The sequence below is a fragment of the Agelaius tricolor genome, unplaced genomic scaffold, assembly GCF_023055355.1.
Source record: "Agelaius tricolor isolate 1412-34295 unplaced genomic scaffold, bAgeTri1.0.p SCAF_5, whole genome shotgun sequence".
NCBI lineage: Eukaryota > Metazoa > Chordata > Aves > Passeriformes > Icteridae > Agelaius > Agelaius tricolor.
In genome coordinates, this window is record NW_027269265.1 from 46,407,285 (window position 1) to 46,427,187 (window position 19,903).

General features: G+C 39.1%; 1 protein-coding gene across 13 annotated transcripts in view; it reads left to right on the forward strand.

Annotated features, from left to right (window-relative positions):
- The first annotated feature begins 217 nt into the window (after window positions 1-217).
- The window catches only part of BRSK2 (BR serine/threonine kinase 2), a 304,213-nt gene continuing 284,527 nt past the window's right edge, over window positions 218-19,903 (forward strand). For 6 of the 13 annotated variants that reach the window (XM_071427716.1, XM_071427719.1, XM_071427720.1 and 3 more), the window contains exon 1: window positions 220-700. In XM_071427716.1, coding sequence (XP_071283817.1) covers window positions 607-700 — 94 coding nt within the window. In that variant the 5' untranslated portion in view covers window positions 220-606. Of the gene's footprint in view, window positions 701-19,903 lie in introns of all 13 variants that reach the window. The other 7 variants (XM_071427726.1, XM_071427728.1, XM_071427724.1 and 4 more) reach the window with 3 other exon arrangements.

A 19,903-nucleotide genomic window follows, 5' to 3' on the forward strand; every position in this document is an offset into this window, starting at 1 on the left:
AAAAAAGAAGTGTATGTTTGGCTCTTAAATTAATATACACATTAAATTATATTTAATTGTGCCTTATCAATAGGCTGATGAACTTAGGTGTTTGCTGCTGCTGCCATTGGTCATGATGCTCTGTAGCAGGCAGAGGCAGCAACTGCTGCTGATGGAAAAGAAAAGGTAGTGAAGGAGGAGGGGAGAAGAAGGTGGGAGGCGAGGGGATTGGCTGCTCTCAGTGCCATTCACAGCTGCGGCCCCGGCTCTTCCGCTGCTCCGGCTCTGGCTCTCCCTTGAACAGCTCCTGGAGAGAACAAGGCGTGCGGAGCTCGGATCACCAGCATCATGCTCCTCGGGCTTGGATCGTAGATCCCCCTCCTTGAACACTGAAACAACTCCTTCGTCTTTCAGCGTCCCGAGCAGACCCAGCGAGAAAACAAGCACGTGAGAGAGAGAGAGGAAAGAAAGAGGAGGAAGACGAAAATCTGCAACCAAGGGGACTAAAGCAAAGAAAAAAGAGTGCTTTGCTTGCACAGCTGCAAAGTGGGAATTTAAAGAGCTGCAGAGAGAGAAATTCCAGCTCATCAGCACATACACATTGCAGAATTACAGATCCAGGTAGAAATGACATCAACAGGGAAAGAAGGCAGCGGAGCTCAACATGCACAATATGTTGGACCCTATCGTTTGGAGAAAACCCTAGGAAAAGGACAGACAGGTTGGTTCTTTTGCAGCAGCCCCGGTGCTAGAGGGAAGGTGCTGTAGCAGCCGGCGAGGTGTTGGGGATGGGGTGTTCGAGGGTTCAGCTTTTCCCATTTGCTGTTTCAGTGGAGATAATATTCATAGGGGATTTTGGCCTTTATTTATTTTTAGTTTTCATTGTAATTCCTTCTTTTCTTCATTTTTTTTTTCCTTTTATCCCTTTTTTATAAAAAGAAAAGAAAAAGAAAAAAAAAGCCCAGGATGCTTTATGTTCGTTACTCCTGCTAATGGGTGTTGTTCTGATGACAGCCAGAGTGCATGCAGAGGAAAAAATAGATGATCTGCTGCTAGTGGATTTTCACATCCGTTTCTTCACTGCCCTACTTAGAAGCATTTTTCTTTTTAATCAAATTATATTGAAATTAAAGGTTCACAGCCTGTAGTACCGAGGAGGTGGTGGTGGTGGTAGTGGGGGAGTCACCAGCAGTATTTCATGACATCATGATTGAAAAGGGTGTAGTCCTTAAGGTGCAGTTGGGGGGGGGTGGTGGAAATATGTACAGTATGTCTCTGGCACTGACTGCTGTGGGTATTTAGCAAATATGGATGGATGGGCTGGTGGTTTTTGTGGGTAGGGTCTGAAATAAAAGAAAAATAGAGGATCGGTAGCAGAATTCATTCTGGTTATGCTGTGTTTTTGTAGGAGGGGTTGGGAAGGGGGGAAGGGAGGTTATTTAATTATTTTTCTTAAGGCTTGTTTATGAAACTTGCCCCCAGCAGATTTTCCTGAATGGAACAATGGTAAGAAATATTAAAAAGAGGAAAGCGAGTGGAGGGAATTAGCAGAGAGCAGGTGCTTCTGCCCTACATGACATAATTAGATCCCCTAAATGCGTTCAAGATCTGGACTTACTGTTGCTTGCTTGGATAGCATATTCACTTCAAGGGCAGGGGAGTATTAATTGGAAGAAAAACCCTTAAAAAGAAGCCCAAACGTCTTCCTTCTTAAAATATTTTATTTTTAGTAACAGGTGCAATAAGCAATGGCATCTGGCAAATTCATTGGGTTGGGATCCCCCCAAAAGTGGATTGAGACTTGAGGTTATAATTTAGAGAAGGGGTAAGATCAGCCATAGGGGGGCTTCTTTGGGCATGTGGGTGTTAAGTGTTGTTCATTATGGTGGGACAATAAAACATGATGCATTGTGGTGTATTTTTTTTTTATAACCCAGCCGAGCTTTGCCCATCTGTTGTCTAAAGGATTTAATAGGCGTTTCCATCCCCAGCTGCTGCCTCTGCTCTGCCTGCTTCCTCACTGCCCTGCGTGGCAGCAGCTCTGCAGTCCGCAATTTTCTTAGGGACACAGTCAAAATCCAGATCTTTCTCTGTAAGAAGCAATGCTCTTCTGAGATGATTGATTATAACCTCCCCCCCATCCTTCCCCTCCTCTTCACAACCCCATAGCAACCGTTCAGAGACATGGATGAAGATGACATTGTCTTCTAGTGGAAGTGACTTTTATTTATATTTCTTTTTTTTTTTTTTCAAATCTCTTCAGTATATCAGTTGCTCTATGTAGTTCTCTGTCACTGTTTTGGTTACCACCTTTATCCTTTGCATAGCTCAGTGGGTCTCCTGCAGCTGTGTTCTTAGTAAAATCTGTTCCAATGATGGTAATGAAAATATCCTACAAGAAAAATTATGGTATAATGTTAATAAAACTGCCCTATTTCTGCTGATAATCCTTTCCTGAATACTCCAGGTGATCAAAGAGCCAGCTATAGATGACAAATTCATTTTTGTCTTCATCACCATTTCCTTTTTTCTCTCTCTCTCACCTTCTCAGTACCCCTCCCTCCCCTTTAAATGCAATTGTGCCTGAGATTCCTGAAAATACAGCTGCATTAACCTTTTGCTCCGTGTTCTTATAGCCTGACGTTGTGGTCCTAAAGGGTTATCTGCAGCTTTGGTTATGTTTTTTTCCTCTCTGCTAATCTTCCTATCTTCCTCCTAAGTGATTAGCGACGTGGGGGTGGAGAGAGAAGAACAGGATGTATTTAGAGGCTTGCTGCTGTTGGCCTCTGCAGTTATTCAACCAGCTGGACAAGGGTGAAAGTTTCCTTTTGCAGTTTTACCATATAACTGATCTTTATAGATAAGTCTCTGCTGTTTGCACACATGAATGCACATGAAATGCACAATACATCGTGTCATAGAAGCTGGAGGTGGGGGAAGGAGGAAGAGAGATCTTGAAAGTAGCTGATGTCAGTCTGTGTCTCTCCTTTTATACCCGCCCTTGATTAATGGAATAATGCACTGAGGTGAAATCTAACTCAGTATTAAACATACATGGCTAAATATGGAAAGATGCCTTCTGGTCTTCTCACATTTTCTGTGCTAATCACATTTGGGAGCATGCAGAATGGCATAACCAGTGTGTGCCATGTAGCTCATCCTCATCCTGCTTGTTTTGGTGGGTAAGCTGGCAACCTGCAGCATTTCAGGGAGAGGACGAGCAGTGCAGTAAGAGGGCCTGATTCACCATAGTACGTTGGGTATCTTGGCATTTGGGCTGCAGTGGCTTACAGATGAAGGAAGTTGTGATTGTAATAATTCATTTAGAGCTTGACTTTGAAGCTTGGAAGATTAGGAGGTAATGTTTTCGAATTTTTTTTTCCAAGGGGATGAGGAAGAGTGAGAAGAAAAATCTGACAAAATGAAATGATTAATAGAAAGAAGTGTAAGTTTTGTTGCAAAGTCCTGTCCATTTTGCAGTGATCTTCATATCCATCACTTTTATTTGGAATAAAAAATTATTGACTCCATAAAGTTATTTTAGATAGGCAGGTCAAGCTTTGCTCCCAGATACATGGGCATTGTACAAACGTATTAATCACTCTTACCTGCTTACTGACTGTTCCAATAACTGGCATCAGAAGAAGGGGTTTTGAGGAGGAGTGAGGGTTCACTCATAGTTCAGAGCAGACTTAGGATTCCATGGAGGGAGAACTTAATGGTGGGTAAAACTTCCTTTGGCTTTCTCTCTGTGAAGTTCATGCTGATTGCCACATTAAAAGCTGAAAAAATGTATTTACCAGCAGCCAGCAACCTACTGATCCCTGCAGAGAGGTCCGGTTGTGATATTTGGGGTGTTGTGGGACCTGGTGACATCTGGCTGTGGGTGGGCAAAACTGACAGGGAAAAGCCTTCTGTTCAAATTGGTGGGTAACAACTGAAAGTGTTGATTGATCAGATATGCAAAACTTGTCCTGAGCAGCCTTCTGGGCTGGTGCATCACGCTGGCCGAGGGTGGCTGATGCCACAAAGAGAGGATTAGGGCCTCTCAGGCACAGAACTGGGGAGGGGGCTACACAGGGCAGTGCTGAAAAATGGTTGGGCTTAGGTCTTTGCCCCTAGTGGGAATGAGAGAGGGACAAAAATTCTTTTTAATAATGCAACATATGAATTTAACATCCCATTTGAGTACTGTAGCAAGATGGTTTGCTTTTGTAATAGGTTGAATTTAGAGCACCTCTTCCTGACGTCATCTGCCGGAATAGCTCATGGAATCTCTATGTAAATGATCTTGCAAGACTATGAGAGGCATCAGAATCTTGATTGTTGTACTAAAAAAATAATTTTGCAGAATTGCCAGAGTAAAAAAATCACTGCTATGCATATATATGGATGTGTGGGGAAAGGTTGTTTTATCTCAGTTCCGTTGGTACATTCTTTTACATCGTTAATTATAGGAGGCTTTCATTGTAATTAACAGTGAGCAAAGGATGTGTGTCCTGTTACAGTAACACACATGGAAACAGTGTGCCTTGAGAAGCCCCAGTCACACCTGATCATGAACCAGTGTTATAGCTTTAGGTACAGGTTTTCTTCATTTGCCTCTAATTTTACATGAAAACAGCTTCCTGGGTATTCCTTGGTCTATTTTTTTTTTTTTTTTTTTTAATTCCACAGTTACCTCTGTTCTTGTATTTCTTTTGGCCTCATTAACACCTGTTTCACCTTTGAAACTCTTAACACTAATTCAAACTGACTGTAGTGAATATTTATTAATGGGTGCAAAGATGAGGAACTGAAGTATTTCTTGTGAAGGTCTTTAGCATTTTGGAAGGTTTTCTTGTGTTTTCATTTGACAGTCACTGTATAGGCTTTGGTATCATTGTTTGCTGTAGCACCAATTTAGTGCCTAGTGGAAATTTTTAAAATGCTGATTTGTCTACAAGCAATAAGGCATTAGTTCTAAGTGGGAGTTACTCTATTCACATTGAGATAAACTTCATGGGAAGTTTAATGTTGCTTATTCATTTTCTTATGTTCCTTTTATTCTGTTTTAAGCCCGGTACAGAGAGTTGTGTTTGAAACTCACGGCACTTTGACCTTCACAAAAAGTGTAGGGGTTTCCTTTCCTGCATTGCATCCCATATAGCTTACAGCTATTTTGGTGTATAACATGCTCATTATATATGAGCCATGAGCGAGGTGTTCAGCACTGTGCTGCTGGGTTATGTAAGAACAGAAATAATTAAATTTGGGTCTTAGAGAATTTAATAGCTTTTTATTCAGTGAGAGCTTAAACAGGTCATTTCCTTACAGCCTTACACATCTGTTTCCATGACACTGGCAGAAATTGAAATTTGTTAATTTTTTTATTTGTCTCTGTCAAATTTGGTTGAAAACTTCAGCTCTGTTCAAGGAATGTTGGGTAGTCAATGTGGTCTCAGAAGCCTGGTTTTCTTAGGTAAGTAGGCTAAACAAAGTACGTCCTCTTCATTCATACTGCCACAATTTTTTTTCTAATGCAGCATATTGGATCTAGAGATAATCTAAGGAGTACAGCTTTCTTCCATTTAGCTGTCTAGATGGATATATCATTGTAAGAGGTGTAAATCATTGCAGTTTTCCTTGTGGCCTTTTTAAACAAACAAGCAAACAACAAACCAGTATATATCCTAATAATATTTTCATACATATACTTTGCTTTCCTTATGAAAGTTTCTTTCAAAGCAGTATGAACCCAAACTCTTCCTCATTATAGTCTGTGAAGACTTAAATGTTGAATTTGTAAGCACAAAAATAAATACTGCAAGCAGTACTGGAGGTAGTAGAGGTCTTAATAATGAAATTTTCCCAAGGAAGGTTATGTCATAGTGACTCACATGTAATGGATTATCAGGTAATGGTTACGAGTTTTGAGAGATTTGGTCTTTCTTAACTTTATATACTTTTCACTTTTCAAAAGTACTGCTTTGCCTGCTTTACTGACTGAAATAAACTAGTATTACCCTCCTACTTGTCTGAACTAGAAAGTTCAGCTATCCTGTTTATGACTTCCACTCTTTTTAGTTGTTTTGTTTTGTTTATTGTTTGAATTAGCAAATTCCTGTTTGCTAAATGCAGTGGAAATGAATTTTGACTTCTGTCCTTCTGAAAACTTTGTAGGGGCATGCTGTTAGTCTTTTACTTCATTATCAGCAGCACAATTATTATGAACTTGTGGAAACGGCAGCAGGCTCTGGGTTATTGTTTTTCTTTGTAAAGCACAGTAATCTTTCTCACCCAAGAGTTGTTAAAATTCGGATACTGTCAAATGAGTACACCTCTATGACTACATACTTACATTCCAGATGCCACCAGGAACTGTGGAAGCACTGGTTTCACAAACAGGGTTCTTGCACCGTTCAAGCACTTTTCTACTTTTTGTTATTGTTCTAACATCATTTTGTTCTGCCACAGCAAGGAGGACTGCATTAGGGTGAGGAGAGAGGTTGAAGAAAGGAAAAAATATTCTTGTTAAAATTTACCTCCTGAGAGGAATTCTTTTGATCTCTAGAAAATCTGTGATTCTGAGAAGAACCAAGAGTAGTGTCTTAGGTAGGTTCTTTCAATTCCTTTTGTAAACTGAGTGGAGCAGCCAGTGAATGCTTTGGACTCTCCAGCATTGCAATGTTTTTCAGTATACCATAAGTTTACTCCATACGTATATTTTGGGAAGTCTTTAATATTGTCTGCTTTAGAGAGTTAAACCATAATTGCAATGGCAATAATAAATGTGATACACACCTAAAAATTAGCAGGTGCTTAATATAGAACAAATGCATGTGGTGGAAAAATTCCAGCTTGCTGAAAAAATGGAAAGGAAATCAGAAGTTTGGAAGTAATACCTTCTGAAGTAAAAGACATTGCATGAGGTCTGTACTATGCACATACAAGAGCAGTCTCAATAAGACAAGGTGGAAGCCTGGATGTAGATTTCCATGGAAGTGCAGTAAAGGTAGAGACATAGATGAATGCTCAAGTAGTGGTCCTCTTCTAATGCTAAGATACTGTAATTTGCCCTTGTGAAGTCAGTCATGTTTGAAGTTGAGCTGAATTCAGTAGAAGGATCATCAAGTCTGGGATAAATGGATGAGGGTGGATTTTTTTTTTTTTTTGTTTGTTGTGGATGATCCTATTAAGAAATATCCCAAAGAAATTTTCTGTTTTTTTTTTTTTTTAAACAAGCCCAAGATGTTTAGCAACCCTAGTCAATAATGCTGTTCACTCTGCTTATGGAATATGAGGAGATTGTTCCATTTCCAGTTCATGCATAAACATTATGTTTTTCTACAAAACAGCCATAATGATCTGTAGAATAACATGAATAATTTGTTGTAAATAGTGTTCTTAATGAACTTGAACCATCTTCATCTGCAGTGTCTGTAAATGCAGAGTGATTTCCTTTAAATCCTTATTTGTTTCAGATTTTCTGGCAAACAGCTATTTTTATCTCTTTTCCCCAACTGTCTTTACCTCACTTATGGATTCTTTGCGCTTATGCAGTATTCAAAGATTTGAATTGTACTCTTGAATGTAGTCTGTTGTGTAGATTGCATAAGAGAATTTCATTCTGCTTAGATCATTGTGCAAGCACTTCCAATGCAGATGTTTGCAAGTTCAAACCAAAAATTCAGTTTTTCTGGACAGTTTGGACACTATTCCTATGAGCATCCATGCTTGGTAGATGTGAGTTTTCCAGAAAGTCTTTTAAAAAGGCACAGAAATGTGACCAGATTAAACTTGATATAAAATGACTACTTTTAGAGCATATTAATATTGTTCATCCAGTTTCATTTTACTTATTCTACATTTAATTTTGAATGGGAATATAAAATTTTTATGAATTAATTATATTTACAGACTAGAAACATTACTAATAAAAATATGTTAAAAACCACACTAAAAAAATTACCCAGAAGATTTTTTTCCATTGCTTCATAGCTTTTGAAAGTTGGGTTTGAGTGGAGTTTAGGTAGAACAGCAGAATTTGTTTTGGTTCCTTTCATAGAAGTGCATTACTGGCTACTGATGTAGCTGCAAGCATTTTGTTCTTGGATATGTCATTTGTGGCAGAGATGCCTATGGGGGTGCAGTTGTCCTGTATAAACAGGATTGCACTCTTTCTTTTGCCATGACCTTGGGATAAACTTTTTAAAGGCTATTAAATGCAAGTGTGTCATGAGACTAAGGACAGAAAGGAGTGTGGACCAAGGTGGTAAATGGTGGTGTGTGTTTAGGCAAACCCAGGTACATCCTTTTGCAAGTGGTACTGTTGCCTTCCCAGAGGGCAGAGTCACCTTCAGGCTGGTGCAGGTGGCTGATGGATGCTCAGTGCTGGAGGTGGTAGCGTAGGACACTTTCCTTGAATTGTTAGTGTTCTTGGTTTTATTTTGAGGAAATGATTTTATTATTTCCTGAAGGCCACAGAGACATATCAGGCCAGCTGATATAAAGTAGCCCTAAAGCTGCCCTAAATAACTCTTTCATGGAGTTCTAATAGCCAAGCCTGCTGTTCTGCACCCCATGGCTGTGCTAAGCAGTTTCTGGCTTTTAGACTTTTGTTGTACCTACTTTGGGAAATACTTTTTAAATTTTTGGTTTTTTCCACATAAACGTTTTTAATTTGGGATGGAGTAAAGTTAGAGTGGAAGGGGCTGTTCTTTGTGTAGCTCACCAGAGAAACAAGGCTGCTTTTCAGTTTTTTATCTAATAATACATCCATTGATAATCAGTGATTTTTATAATTAAGGAGTTTGGAAGAAAGTAGATAACTTGCCAGCCACTGACAAAAGGAGATTATTGCTGGTGAAAACTTTGCACTGTGATCTGTGAATTAGCTGACAGCTAATGGGTTAATGCGGGGTGCAGGGGGATATTGAGGAGAGAAATCATGGTCAGGTGGCTTAGGGTGGGATGCAAGTACTATCTATTTTTCTTTCTCATTTCAATGTTCTAACACTATGAGGGAATTATAGGCATGATAATATTTCCAGTGAAGTACTTACCTTTAATTTTTCTAAAAAGGAAAAGTGTTTTCAGGCATCCATTTAGTAAGTGCTCTTCTGGCTCTCTGCTTCTACTTACAAAACAACATGCTGTCTTTGTATCCTGAGGCTTTAGCAATTTTGATTTGCTTTCTTTTGCACTATATGCTTAATGGGGGAGAAAACAAATCAGTGTGGTAATGTATGTATTTTTTAAGAATGTCTACATTACCTATATATTAACACACTCTGTTTTTGCAGTGTCATTGCTCTGTGTGTTCAGCTTTAAATGCCATAAACTGACTCCCCTTGTATTTTACCTATCTAAAGCACTATTGACTGCAACAGCAGGAATGGAGGAGCTGGTTTCTGGAAGAAGCAAACTGGACTCGACAAAAAATATGTTAATTTTTTTTACTGTTTGTCTAAAGCCTACTCTTAGAACTATTAAGTGTCAGTCTATCAAAGTGGAACAGCAGCTGCAAATGAGAATGTGCCAGGTCTTCATACTGATCCAGCAGAGAATGATGATGAAATTGCTTAGCTCTTTCTCTTCTTTCATTCTTTTTCTTAATTATTTTTAATTTAGAAATTTTTTTCTTAATTTGCTTTCAATAATATCTTAAATATTATTTAATTATTTTTTGCATGGCTAGCAGTGCAGACACTAGATTTTTACACAGATACTCCAATTGGAAAAGTGATTGTTTTGTTGCTTTGGTCCAGGATGAGGCACACCAAAGCCCGGGTTCAAAGTGTTGGCTCGTCTGCCTTACAGGAATATAATTTATGAAGAAGAGGGACCTTCAAGAACATATTTTCAGCTAAACATGAGCTGGAGATGTACAATTTCATTTTCAAAAATTATATTAAAAAATAAATGCCCCGGTCTGATGAAGTGTAAGACTCATCTAGTGTAAGACTTTGAGAAGACTAATGTTTTGCTGCATTTGCATTAAAGCACAAGTTTAAGTGGGAAAATAAGACTTCATATTCCAAATCTTTGTGGTGTTAAATGTACTGTGCGGGATGCTAAAAATTTTCTGATGTCTTTTGCTGATTGTTTGCCAGCAGAGGATTGGGTTACTTATCATGCCAGCCATTTGCCCTGAGTGAGTTTCATTTAGTGATTGTGTGAATGCCTTTCAATGAGTGTGACCTGTCCCCAAGATTAAGGAATGGATTTGACTGTTTTAAGATTTTTACCATACTGGAATCCCTTAATCTCTCCCAGTATTCTATTACCATATTTTCAGATTCTGAATGATGGGTAGCTTGGCTGTCATGTTGAGAAAACCTGCTGGCAGCAGGTACAGGTTTGGGCTATGGTTTTCTTTTTGAAGTCCTCATCATCTATTTTTTTTGGTCTGCACTTTTGTGGGGTTTTTGGTTGGTTGGTTTTTCTTTTGGCTGCTTTTGTGGTTTTGTTTGTGTATCTTTGTTTTAATGTTTGATGTTACCTTGCCTCTTCAAAATGGAAACTGATCCAAAGATTGTCATCCTAATCTAGAGGCTACTAGACAGATATTTGATTCTTTCTACTGCTGTAATCTCTTAGAGAAAATTAATTAAGATGCTAGGAAGGTATCTTCTCCCAGAAAATTTCTGGGAATGTTACAGTTCCAAGGCTCTATTTAATAGGTTCATGTTTACTGCTTGAAGAGCTGGTAGAAATACTCAAGGACATAGCCCATATCTAAATAAGCATATGTTAGTGTCAGATTTTTTTTTCTTAACTGTATGGGCATGGTAGACTAAAAAACAAGGTATTTTTATGGTTGTCTCCTACTTAGGCAAGATGCTTTGTCTTTGGGAAATGAATACTGATGCACTGTATGTCCTTGGAGAATTATTTTCTCTTAGGTATATTTTTTTTCTTCCACATTTTATGTGTCTTGCCCAGCTTGTGAACTGAGGGGAAGGATAATTTGTGTTACATTATCTGCATGTAATCCCATTCATGCTAAGGCACTAATCCTAGTCAGGCCTTTGTGTGTGAATAGGAAGTTTCATTTAAATATAGGAAGAAGCTCCTTCACTGTGAGAGTGGGTTGCACCTGGCGCTGGTTGCCAAGTGATGTTGGGAAGTCTCCTTCCTTGCATCTGTTCAAATCCAGACTAGACAGAGCCTTGAGCAGCCACTCTGGTTGGCTGTGCTTTGACCAAGGGTGATCTCCAGAGATCACTTCCAGCCTCAACTCTTCTGATGTTCTCTGTTATCCTGTACAGCTAAACCATAACTTGCTCAGTGAACTGTAAAACAAAGGAATTCAGTTCCAGTTTTGTACCCTATAGTTCCCTGCTGCTCCTGCTCTTTCTCTGTCCCTTGTCTCTTGGACTAGGTGAGGACAATGTTTGTGACTCATTTGGAGCTGTATCTGCTGCTTGTCCATCTTTTTTCTTTCTCTTGAAATACATTAAGAATAAATCACAAGTGAGCTTTCCGTAGTGGGAGTGATAGTTTTAGTCTTAGTTTTTTTTCCACAGGCGTTCAGCACTCTCCACTGAATTTGTAGAATCTTAGAGACTTCCCTTGCTCTTTCAGACTTGATAATGGGTTCTGATGTTATGGGGGAATTGCAGACAGACAACCTGACCATTTAAATTTTATTTCCTTTAAAATATCAGGTTAACAGAAAGCTGTCCTAAACAGCGCAGGTTCTGTAATCTTCACTTGTTTTTGAGGGCCATGAGATGCTGCTGTGGCAGATCGAGATTGCTGCAATACCACTGCTCTTCAGATATTGCCCTCACCTTGGCTAAGATTCTTATACCAAAGTTAGAAGGACATGGTGGTGCTAACAGCACATTACGATTCCCTAATGCTGGGGGAATCCCCATACAGCTTGGCAGGCTGGATTGCTGCCTGCTTGCTGCTGCTGGAGCGGTGCAAAGCAAGGGCAATGGAGACTTGAACTTGGGCATTTCTGTTTGCAGAAAGCTGAGCTCAGTGCTCGGGGAGTGTGGGAAGAAGGGAGCTCTCTCTGCATTTCCTCCATGTATCCATTTTGGTACAGTGGCAGTATTTGAAGTAGTCCTTTCCTGCAGAAAGCTGAGAGGAAGACTGAGAGCCGTTTGTGTGTTTGCAATGCCTGTCTGTAGAGAATCGTCACCAAAGACAAAGCCAAGTATTATGTTAGCACTTGGCAATGGCGCAGGCCCTATCGCCTCATTAAACGCAAGCATTTGGTTTTTTTGTAAAGGCACGGCTATGAGTGGCACAGCTTTTAAGATTCCTTACACTTTGCGAGCTCCAGCCTTCAAGTTTGTCATTAGCCTCTGAAGCTAATTAAATCTACCCTTTTTCCCCCAAACTTCCCACTCCTGTAAATCAGCAAAGCTTGATTAAAATCAGTAATCATCGTCAATAAAGAACGATCTGTCCTAGAGTTTCTGGGTTTTGTCCCGTGCTGCTTTTCTTTGGGTCTGTGGTTTATTTAATTGCTCATATTTATGAAATTACATCTCTTTTACTTCTGGTTGTTTCCTGATTGCAATGAAGACATTACTTAGGCAAATTCCCCTCTCAGTTACATCTGTGCATTCTCAGTGACTTCAAGGCCTTCCTCACGTTTATCTGAGAGGGGAGTTTGACTCATGAGCAAGCTTCTCATTGATGGCAGCAGAGGCAGACCTCTGGCAGTGTTCTAGTTAAGAGCAGCCTAGGAATACATCTCTGCAGTGAATATTCAAGCAAATTAGAGCACTAAGTGGAATGATACTGTAAGCAAATTCAATTCAAACTGAAAATACAGGCCCAGCATTTTACAAATGACTATATTCCATCATTAAAACAGAAGTCTGTCTGCTCAGGTAACACACAAATTAAGGCAAGCACATGTTTTAATACTTCTAGTAGTAATTCTTCTCTAGTATTCCATGCATACATACCAGTACTGAAATTACCCAACCAGTCTGCATTAAGTTTCAGGATGGAGAAGATGTCCTTATATTTGTCGTTACTTCATCTTTGCTAGGAAAAGGAGCAACCAGACTACTAGCATGATTGGGACAGTTGCCATCTTTATTACCAGGTGCCTTGTCCTGCTCAGACAAAATGCTGCAAAAATAGGCAGTGTTTCTGGATTTGTATCCTCAATGCTGTCATCAACAGTTCTCTTATAACCACTGAATTAGATGAGTTATGGCTGCAAAGCCTCTCTAGCTCCACCAATTCTTATTTATCCTCAGTGCTTTGGTGCCTGTGGCTCTGTGGAACCAGGTGGGCTGAGGACTGCTTCGCAAGAATTCATAGCAACCTTGATTAGAATATCAAAATTGACATCATATTTACTGTTCAAGTGTCTGCTGTACTGCAAATTTCTGAAGAGTTCATCAGAGGGGAGAAACTCGTGTGCTCTAGGTCTTTTTCTTCTCATTGAAATGGTGGGGATTGAACACATGGCAAGGCCAAGGATCTGAATCAAAGGCTATGTGTAACTTGCAGTCACAGGTGGAATTCTAGCCCTGGTGGGTAGTGCTGTTCTCTTCTGGCACAAAGAGCAATGAACAGAGGGCAGTGAAGGTTGGAGAAGTGAACCAGAGCACCAAAGAACATTGCCCTGCGTAGAAGTCCTGTCTTCCCCATTGTTTACCTTATTACTTACTTGTAGCAGTTGTGCCTTTGTTTTGGTCTATGATAAACTCTGCATCAGCTGCAGATCAATTTGATGTGTCAGATGTGGATAAGCTGAGCATTTTTATACATAATGCATTGTACACTTTGTGTATGGGAGACTTCATTTCAGGGTTGGTTTGGGTTTTGTGTGTGTACACAGAATGCCAACCTTCTGCTTGATCCTCTAGAGTTCTAAATCTCTGGTGCAAAATTATTCTGTACTCTCAAGGCTCCTTGGATTAAAGGTACTGAACTTCTCAAAGGATTGGGTCACTATTTGTACTCTTGTGATCTCTAAAATGCTACGGAATCTTAGCTGGGACATTTCTTGGCTTCAAGAGTAGTAGAGACGTGTACAATACAGGGTCTGTTCATGTCATTGTGCAGTTGTAAGGCAGATTATTCAGAAACAATAAATATGTAGTCTTCACTGGCCTTAACAGGCTTAGTCACTGACTTGGGGTGGAGCCTTTGACTAGTAAAAAAATATATAATTTTTTCTGATGCCCTGGTGTAAAACTAAGATAATCCTTGACTTCCCTTTTGGGACTGAGAGGGTTACCAGCTAGCATAGATAATTTTATCACAAATAAAAAGCATCATGAAAAGGGTTGGGATAACCCTACTATTAAGGTCTAGTGATTTTTTAAATTTTTTTTTAACCTCCTTAGGATGGACTGGACCATACAGCCTGGTCTGCCAGGTGATGATATCTGTTTATGCTTTATTTATCTTCCATAGCTCGTCCTTTTGATTATTGAAATACTGATAGATAAATGCTGAAATTTCTGTGGCTGCATTTAAAAAGTTGTTCTAACTATCTAAAAAAATGGAGAAATTGCTTTGATATTCCCATTTTGACAATATGTGGCTATGCTGACTTTTGTTGCTTCTTTCCTTAGGGGCATTTGTCCCTGATCTCTCAAACAAAATGTCACCGAGTAAAACTATGTATGATGCTGTGTGTTCTAGTTTCAAAAGATTTATAACTTGGTCACTTTTATTTATGCCTCCGTGGAGCTGGTGGAATTCTACTGCAGTGTTAAAATGCAGCAGTTTCATTTTCCTGCAGGCAGCAGCCCTCTGGTGGTGTGCGCTTTTTTTTCTTCTTCTTTTTTTTTTTTTTTTTTAGCCTTTTAAGTCATTTTTTGGAGATTCAGATGGACTGATAGGGAAGCCTTCAAAAGTGCCTCAAATTAAACTGCCACATAGTCCCATATCTCCTCTCTTTTCCTTTCTAGTCCTCACCTCATCACCACCCCCACCTAAATTTGCAAGTGGGATGTGAAAGACAAAGAAAGGTTACAAAATTAACCCCGTGGATAATACCAGCAGTCTTATTTGGCAAGCTGGTATTTACAAAATACTATCTCTGTAAGATTCAGCTCCCAGAACTACTGCCTGGAAAGGGTATAGGTCGGTGTGAAGTGGGTGGCTCAGCTCCCGGGTTATTCTGAAGACTAGACTGTCAAGAATGCAGGCATTTCTGAGGAGGCTGCTGATGAACTTGAAAATTGAAATATCAAAGAATTTTTTTTAAGGGATGACCTTAGGAGTCTGTTACATGGGCGTTAAAGATAGTCACATTGTTAGTTACTGTCTGGAAAAAATATTTTGGCTAATGGGAAAGGAGAATCTTCTCATCAGTGTCCTAGGAGTAAAATTTATCCTTTTGCTAGTAGGAGATTTAGCTATAACTTGAGTCCCACTTAAGACCTATTTTGAAGTACTTAGTTATGTTCTGAGAGGTAAAAATGGGAGTTCAGAAAACAGATAAAATAAAATATTGCTCCTTACTGTTTTTGAGATAATAAGCCAGAGTTTTGTGCAAATGGATTTTGAAAAAATTAAAGCTGTGCCAGGGATGCATTTGGCTTGTTTCCTTTCCAGGACTACAGTAAATGTCAAAATCATGCTTTATCTGTGGCTGTGCTACTGCATACATGCTCTGTAGGAATATGTGCAGTTTCATTAACAATTGAATGCTGAAGGGTTTAGGGCAAATAATTCCAGTTAAGATTAGTGGTTTTAAAATGTATTGATTTTTGACTATGATGTTTGAAACCTACTGTGTATCTGTAAAGTGAAACCAAAGTTACTGCTTAGGTTTCTCTGTTGTTTTGGGGGGGGGTTGGTACATTTTAAAGAAGAAAGGGATCAGTAAATAAAAAGCATTAATATAAAGAATAACTTCTGTTCTTTTTAGTGATGGACAGTGGTTGTGGCTTATGAGCCCTTGGCAGTATTTGGTTGAACTTGATACTGTGGACAGCAGATAATACAAATTTGAGGCCTTACTTGATAATACTTTAGGTCACTTGTGGTATAATTGCTGAAAATTATCAAAAGACATTTGTGCCAGCTAAGATATGTGATGCAAAAGTGTTGTTTCACCCATGATGCTCTTGGGTGTGTAAGTCTTGACTCTTTTTGCTGGGTTTGCCTCAGTCAAGAAGCAAAGGTCCAGCCTGGTGCACATTTTGGGGATAGATCTGGCCCTTGCAAAGAACTCTCAGTGCACATAGATTATATATTAGAGGGGCAGTGACCATTTATGACCTTTAATGCCTGCAGTTAGCATAGGAGAAAGGCATCACTCATTCATGCCTAGCCCACAATCTCCAAAACACAGTTTTATTTTTGCTTATTTAGATTCCTGTAAGTGATTTAAAACACAGCACTGTAACACATGCTGCAGTAGGTTATTGTTCATTTTTTGGAGGCAGAATAAAAATTGGTGGCTAATCAGGCATGTTTAAAAAAAAGAAAAGAAAAAAAAAAAGACCTTGAGCCCTTCATTTTTTTTTCTTCAGCAGGCTTGTCAGTTTGGCAGTGAGAGGGCTAAAGTGAACAGCTTTCTGCCATCCAGTGGAGAGGGATACAAGTTTTTAAACTAAATCCACCAAAGAATAACAATGCAAAAGCTTCAGTAAGGAAATGAACTTTTTAAAAAACCTGAGTTTTCCCTATTTTGCCACAAGTTTGTGGTAGTTCAAAGGTTTAAAATTTAAAAAAAATCAAAAATTGAATTACTAGGCTGTGGATGAGGCAGAAGTGCGTCATATTTCAATTCAAAAAGCAAAGTTGTCCTTCTCCACTGATCCCTGAAGAGGCTACCTAGAAAAAGCTAAAACTTAAGGCATCACTACCCCCATTGATTATTCTAAATACTTTTTTTTCTAATGAAAATCTCAAAATGTGTTTGCTTCCAGTCTAAAAATGAATTCAAGTGGTTTATGGCCATTGCTGCAGGTAGGGTGATGACCTTGATAAGACTTTTGTGTTAGTCCTAACACAGGTGTACATGCATCCTAGGAGAAATTAAATCACCAAGACTTATTCCCTAACCTTAACAGAAAACCAGGTGTGATTATAGTGTTGGTAGGCTCTATATGTGCAGTTTCTTTGGTTGCCTATTGTCTCTTAACTTGTAAAAATACTGAGATATGAAAGGAAATGGTTTAAAACTCATTTGCCTTCTTACTGGTTCTGGTTTTGTGACTGGGTACACCTGGTACTGTGACCTTTGCAATGCAATTCTTGGCATTCAGCGTTTTTTTGCTGAGATCTTGCATAGATTTGCTGTTTCTCCACACTTTGGAAGTTGTGTAAGGCAAGGCAATTCATATGCAAAATAGTATTTAAATATCAACTTAAACCAACGTTGTCCTGTAGTTTTGGGGTTCTGGTTATAACAGGCTGTTTTACATGAGAGTCTAAAATTCTCCTTGGTCATCAGATTTGTACCATTTGTATTTTGTTCAGAGATTGTGTTTTACATGAAAACTCTCATAATGATGGGTCAAATTTATGTTCTTGCTACACTTTTTTTCGTTTGTTTCTTGTTGCAACTCTGGTGCTTCATTGCCATTTCTTTGGATCTACAGCAATTTGACACAGCAGAGCAGTACAATATCCTACCATGGACCTTGTTGTCCTCCATGTGTCCTTACAGGAGTCACCATACTGAAGTCAGCAAATGGGTGCTACTGGAAAGCTGTTTCAAGTGAGGATATTTTGTAGTTGCTCTCCTGAAACAAATTCAGCAAAGACTACACCATAAGCAGTAAAAGGTATAGATAGAAATATTAGTCATATATTATTTCATTATAAGCTATACCAGGAAAAAAACACCCCATGATACTTTTTCTTGTTAGCTGTGAAGCTTATTTAAAATGATATATACTGCTGAAGAGAAGCATTTAGTAATTGAAATGTAAGTGGGTGACAAAGAAACAATACATATGCAGCAGCTTTTTTTTTTTTCCCCTCCAGTTTTGTGTTTCCATCTCTGTCATAGTATTGGAACTATTGACAATATTGGAAGTAACTTTTTTGGCTTTCTCACTTCTCTGTGTATTAAACCTTTATTCTTTGGCATTCAGCCAGTCAGTGGTACAGGATCATCTTAGTGCTCACCCTTTGATTTTTCACTCTTCCCCTGTGGCAACTTTCCCTGCTGGATGCATGTGGATTTAGCTTGATTCCCAGCCTTGCCAGCAGCATTGTAAAATCGAACTGTAGCATTTGAAAATACTGCTCTATTGAAAAACAAGCTGGAGCAATCCAGACTTGGATTTCAAAGGGAATGGAAAGATCTTGATCCATGCTGCTTTGCAAGCTCAGCACCACAGAGTGTGATTGACTGTAAGCTCACTCATATTATGGAACACTGAAGGCTATTAAGTGTAATAACAGGCTGGAAAAGTGGGATATGTGAGATCATGAAGAAGCCCAGAGTCTGCCTCTCTCCACAGGCAAATTGGTGCTTTGCTTATACTGTTGTTAAAATGGCTTGATAGCTCTGAAGCTGTTGAGTCTTACTTTAGATTTCCACTACTTCACAGGAAACACAGTTTAACCATGGTTTACTCCTGGAGCAGCCTGAGTTTGTATCCCATAATCTTAGTTGGAGTTGATTTATTTTGTAAGTGTAACTGAAAGATCAGGTTTTGGGACTATGGGCTGGATCCTCAACTGGTGCTATTTGGTTAAGAGCCCTGGATTCTGTGCTGCTGGACTGACTCTAGTACAGATTCAACCTTCTATGTAAGGACAGAGACTAAAATTTTTAAATTTGGGAAAGGGTCTAGGTGTTGGATTTTCTTGTTTCAGACATTGTTACTTGAGAAAAGTATCAAACCACATGCATTATGAAAGGTTTTGGTGTCTGAGGTTTTAGATATTGCACCCTTTCTGCAAGGAGATGCATATTTGTTTCAGTCTTTGAAAAGGTCTTTCTGTAACCTTGACTGTTTTTTTTTAACTTTGTGTCAGTGATCTCTGAATTTATAGCAACTGTATTTCTATGTTGATACAATACCCACAGCTTGGCTATTGCCTCTGTTCTGAGCTATCCACAAATGCCTACAATTCTCTTAGACAATTGACTTTTAGGCCTAGAACTCTTACACTTAGCCTCTAGTCCAGAAATTACTTCTTTTTGTCTCAAGAGATCTCAATAAAAATCTGTATGATGAGGTTTATTTTGTCTGACTGTTGGCAGCAGGAGGTGGTAAGGAAGGGGAAGTCAGTAGTTCAATATCTTTATGGAATTAAATCCTTGAGAAAATAAGGACAATTCTTTATTTGATATTTACTTGGTACCTTCCCAATACTTAGCTTGCTCCACATCAGATTTTGTAATATTTGTACTTCATTTTCATTAGAAGGCCTATCAGAGTTATCAAAATTATTAATTTTGCATTAATACCCATTGATAAGGAGTTATGTGATGAAACACACACAGTTAGACAGAGGTACTTTTGGCTCTACAGGTAAATTTTTAAGTCTGAGGCTTAACAATCTTTGAATCTCAGGAAAGTGAACATAGGAAAAGTAGTTTTTTGTTCCAGAGCTGTACATAACCACATACTTATTACTTCTCTGAGTGAGGTGCAAAACTGTAAAAGGGCCTGTCTTTTAGATCTGTCTTGGACATTGTCCAAAATCTCATGCCATTTCACACCCTCATCCTAGTTCTCCTTGTGTATGTCTGTGCTGCAGTTTCTAACCAGGCAAGAAGGCCCCACTCTGCTGTGGTGGGTCAGGATGATACCTGGATTTACTAATTTAAAAGGGTCTTGGGTATCTGTGTTCTGCACTGCTGTCAGTTTTAGTCTGGTTCTCGATGAGCACAACAGGGATGTTATGATAAACCAAGTTTTTTTGTGTCAGACCCATGTTCTCTCCTGTTTCAGGATGGTATACTGGAGTTTTTCAGTGGTCAGTTTTAGAAATTCTGCAGCAGCTGACTTCTGAATCACCAGCAGGAGGATCTTTT